Source organism: Raphanus sativus, chromosome 8, assembly GCF_000801105.2.
Source record: "Raphanus sativus cultivar WK10039 chromosome 8, ASM80110v3, whole genome shotgun sequence".
Taxonomy (NCBI): Eukaryota; Viridiplantae; Streptophyta; class Magnoliopsida; order Brassicales; family Brassicaceae; genus Raphanus; species Raphanus sativus.
In genome coordinates, this window is record NC_079518.1 from 5,858,689 (window position 1) to 5,861,578 (window position 2,890).

Sequence of the window (2,890 nt, forward strand, 5' to 3'; positions counted from 1 at the left end):
CGCTTCTTGGCTCATGCATGGAGCTCAAATCAACTTCATTACCCAGATAAGAAAAATAATAAAAATATTCAACATTACCCTTTTATATATATTCTTCTGTCTAAGGAAAGGGTATCTCGAACTCATTATATGTAAATGAATGAACTGTAATCTCGGTTTCAGAGGTTAGCCTGTTCAAGTCAAGATGAGAATCATATCACTAAAAAGGTTATATCAAACACAATTTGTTAGTCTTACTGAAATGTTTTAAGGAATGAAGTGACATACTTTCGATAAGCACACTGCACAAGTGTGTTCTGTATCTCTATTGTTGATGAAGCTTCTCAATTGTTGATGAAGCTTCTCAGTTGTAGACACTCTATCAAAGTCCACAGCTTCAAATATAAACATGTTATTCTCAAGCATTTGTTTCCCCACAGCAGTAGCTATCCTACACTTTAGTCTTTTGCCTAAATCTCCCAAGCTCTTCTGCAAGATGATAACTGTCCCAAATAATACAAATTTATACTAACCAAACAGAAGCGTTTCGTGGCCAGGTGAACCCACGCTTTGCCTTGTGCGCTACACCAATACTTCTTCATTATGATCTGGAGATCGAGCCCCGTCTATCTGTGCCTTTTGCTGCAGCTTGCACTAAGAAACTCTATAGGATACAGCACTCTCTGTTGACTCAACCACTAATCTTTTCATCCGTGTCAGTAGCACCGTGTACGCTTTCTCTTTATGCCCAGCAAAATCAAATGAGATAGGAAAATCTAGACATCAAAACATAATATTTGTTACTCATCATTTTAATTCAAAAATAAGCATTTTCATACTTAAAGAGACAAAAAAGAAACCGTACCTTAAAACACAACACGCCTACGAACCTTTTTCAGACATCTTGACATCATTAGCAGCAGCTTGTAGGAGATAAGTCTATTCGAAGCGCCTGAAAAAATAGGAGAAACTGATCTTCTATAAATATGATTGTCCGTCAAGCTCTGTAACACAGAGAGAATGGCGATCATAACACAGACAGAAGCAGCAATGTTGTTAGTTGTTACATAAATAAAAAACAAACTTCCAGGCAATAGAATTTACAACAGAGAGATTAAAGAAAGACTGAAAACCATAAAAATACATCAGAAGAACAAACAGAGAGACAAGAAAGTTTGTTTTCTGACCCACCTTGCCGGTGAAGAGATCGGTGAAAATCGAAGCTCGGAAGTGAAGCTCTGCGAAGTTTCTCCGATCTGATATCTTCTTCCACATGCTCGCCTACTTGCCGGAGAAAATGCCGGAGTCGAGGCTGTTCTCGAGAAGACGCTCCTCCATCACGCGATCATCTCCGGAGAATCGATGGTTCGGATCCGAAGCGTTGGGTTCGTGGGGCGATTCGGTGTCTGAGATGGAGAAGGATGATGACGACTCGTCGATGTTGTTGTTGTTGGTGCAGAAAGATCTGGGAGATCGGGAGAATCTGGGGTTGGATAGGAGAGATCGGAAGAGTCTTCTGGAAAGCGTGGCCATTGAATTCGTCATTGTTGAGGTCGGATGGAAAAGATAAGAATTTGAGGTGGAATTGAGTAAATGTACGTGGATATAATGAAATGAACTGATTGGTTTTCTAAAATTTTTCATTTAATGACATGTCGCTTCTAAAATTGTTCTCAAATCCTATGTGGCATAAGCTGGAGAAAGGCTAGCCTTATTACTGTGTGGATTCTAAAATAGGAACCCTCTCTTTCTCTATCTGTGACTATATATAGATACTACTTCATGCTTTCATAGCAACCTTAAGCCTTCATATTTTATTGAATTCATCACTCTAATTTTCTCTATTTCTCTATTCTAATAGATTATATCCTCCCCAAAGACCAAAGCTGTTCATGGCCGTTCGTTTAGTGACCATCTGGCTTTTCATAGTCTTCGCTGTCATTATCGTGGCCTCACCATCGCCAGTTTCTTCAAGAAAGCTGTTGGAGATGAAGAAACAAGAGAACTTGACCGTGAGAGAGGAAGAGAAGAATCATATGCCTCACGTGACCAAAACCACAACCCTAACTGCTCTGCCAAAGGGCAAAATCCAAAACTCGGCGCCGAGCAAAAAGGGATACGCCGTCATCTCCAACGCAAAGCTCCGATCTCGACATCTCTCCACCATTGACCGGCTTCTTCAATCCGTTCCCAGTCCCGGCGTTGGCCACTGATAGTCTCCGTTAGACTCCTATTTCATTTTTTTCTGTTTTAACTTTTTTTTTGTCAAGTTAGTACATTCTTTAATATACCATGGTAGTATTACTACCCGTGTGCTTTACCCTTGGGTAGTCTTAAGGAAACCACTGACCAGTGATATATGGTAGTTATGGTACAAGTGTTCTGGATTGGAAAAATAAGTAATTTAATTTAGCAAAAAATGTCGTTTTAATTTTTATATATCATTTAAACCTCGGTGTAAAAGAAAAGCAACGTCAAAGCAAATGTCTAACAAATAATTAAAATTATGAATAAAAGAAATATCATAATACAAAACATAAACGTTGGACTAGATTCAAATGTTTGAGTGTTCTACGTTACTATACTAAAATTCAAAAGACGTGTGCTAACAAAAGTAAAAAATGCCGATGTAGTAAGAGTGTTGCATATCTTGTTGTATGGACAAAGACTTGGAAATCTATGATATTAACTCTAATTCATGGAGGATTATTGATGTCATGACTTTGGATTGCGACATAGAATTTATTGAATGGGGCGTGTTTTTGAAGTAAAGCATGCTTGGTAGTCGGTAGTATTAGCACATCCAGCTATGGGGATATAATTTACAACTCTGGCTGAAATACAAATTAGTGGTCGTCTTAAACCAACCGACAAATGAAAGACCAGTGCTTTACATTTTTATACACCCTCT

At 38.5% G+C, this 2,890-nt stretch overlaps 1 protein-coding gene across 1 annotated transcript; it reads left to right on the forward strand.

Annotated features, from left to right (window-relative positions):
- Positions 1–1,783: 1,783 nt before the first annotated feature.
- LOC108821152 (precursor of CEP14) lies at positions 1,784–2,491 on the forward strand. The gene has a single exon (XM_018594201.2). The coding sequence runs from the start codon at positions 1,872–1,874 to the stop codon at positions 2,190–2,192; it is 321 nt and encodes a 106-aa protein (XP_018449703.1). The 5' UTR covers positions 1,784–1,871; the 3' UTR covers positions 2,193–2,491.
- Positions 2,492–2,890: the final 399 nt, after the last annotated feature.

Bases quoted from the DNA above. Each gene is read 5' to 3' on its own strand.
- LOC108821152 (XM_018594201.2), top strand. From the start codon at position 1,872: ATGGCCGTTCGTTTAGTGACCATCTGGCTTTTCATAGTCTTCGCTGTC.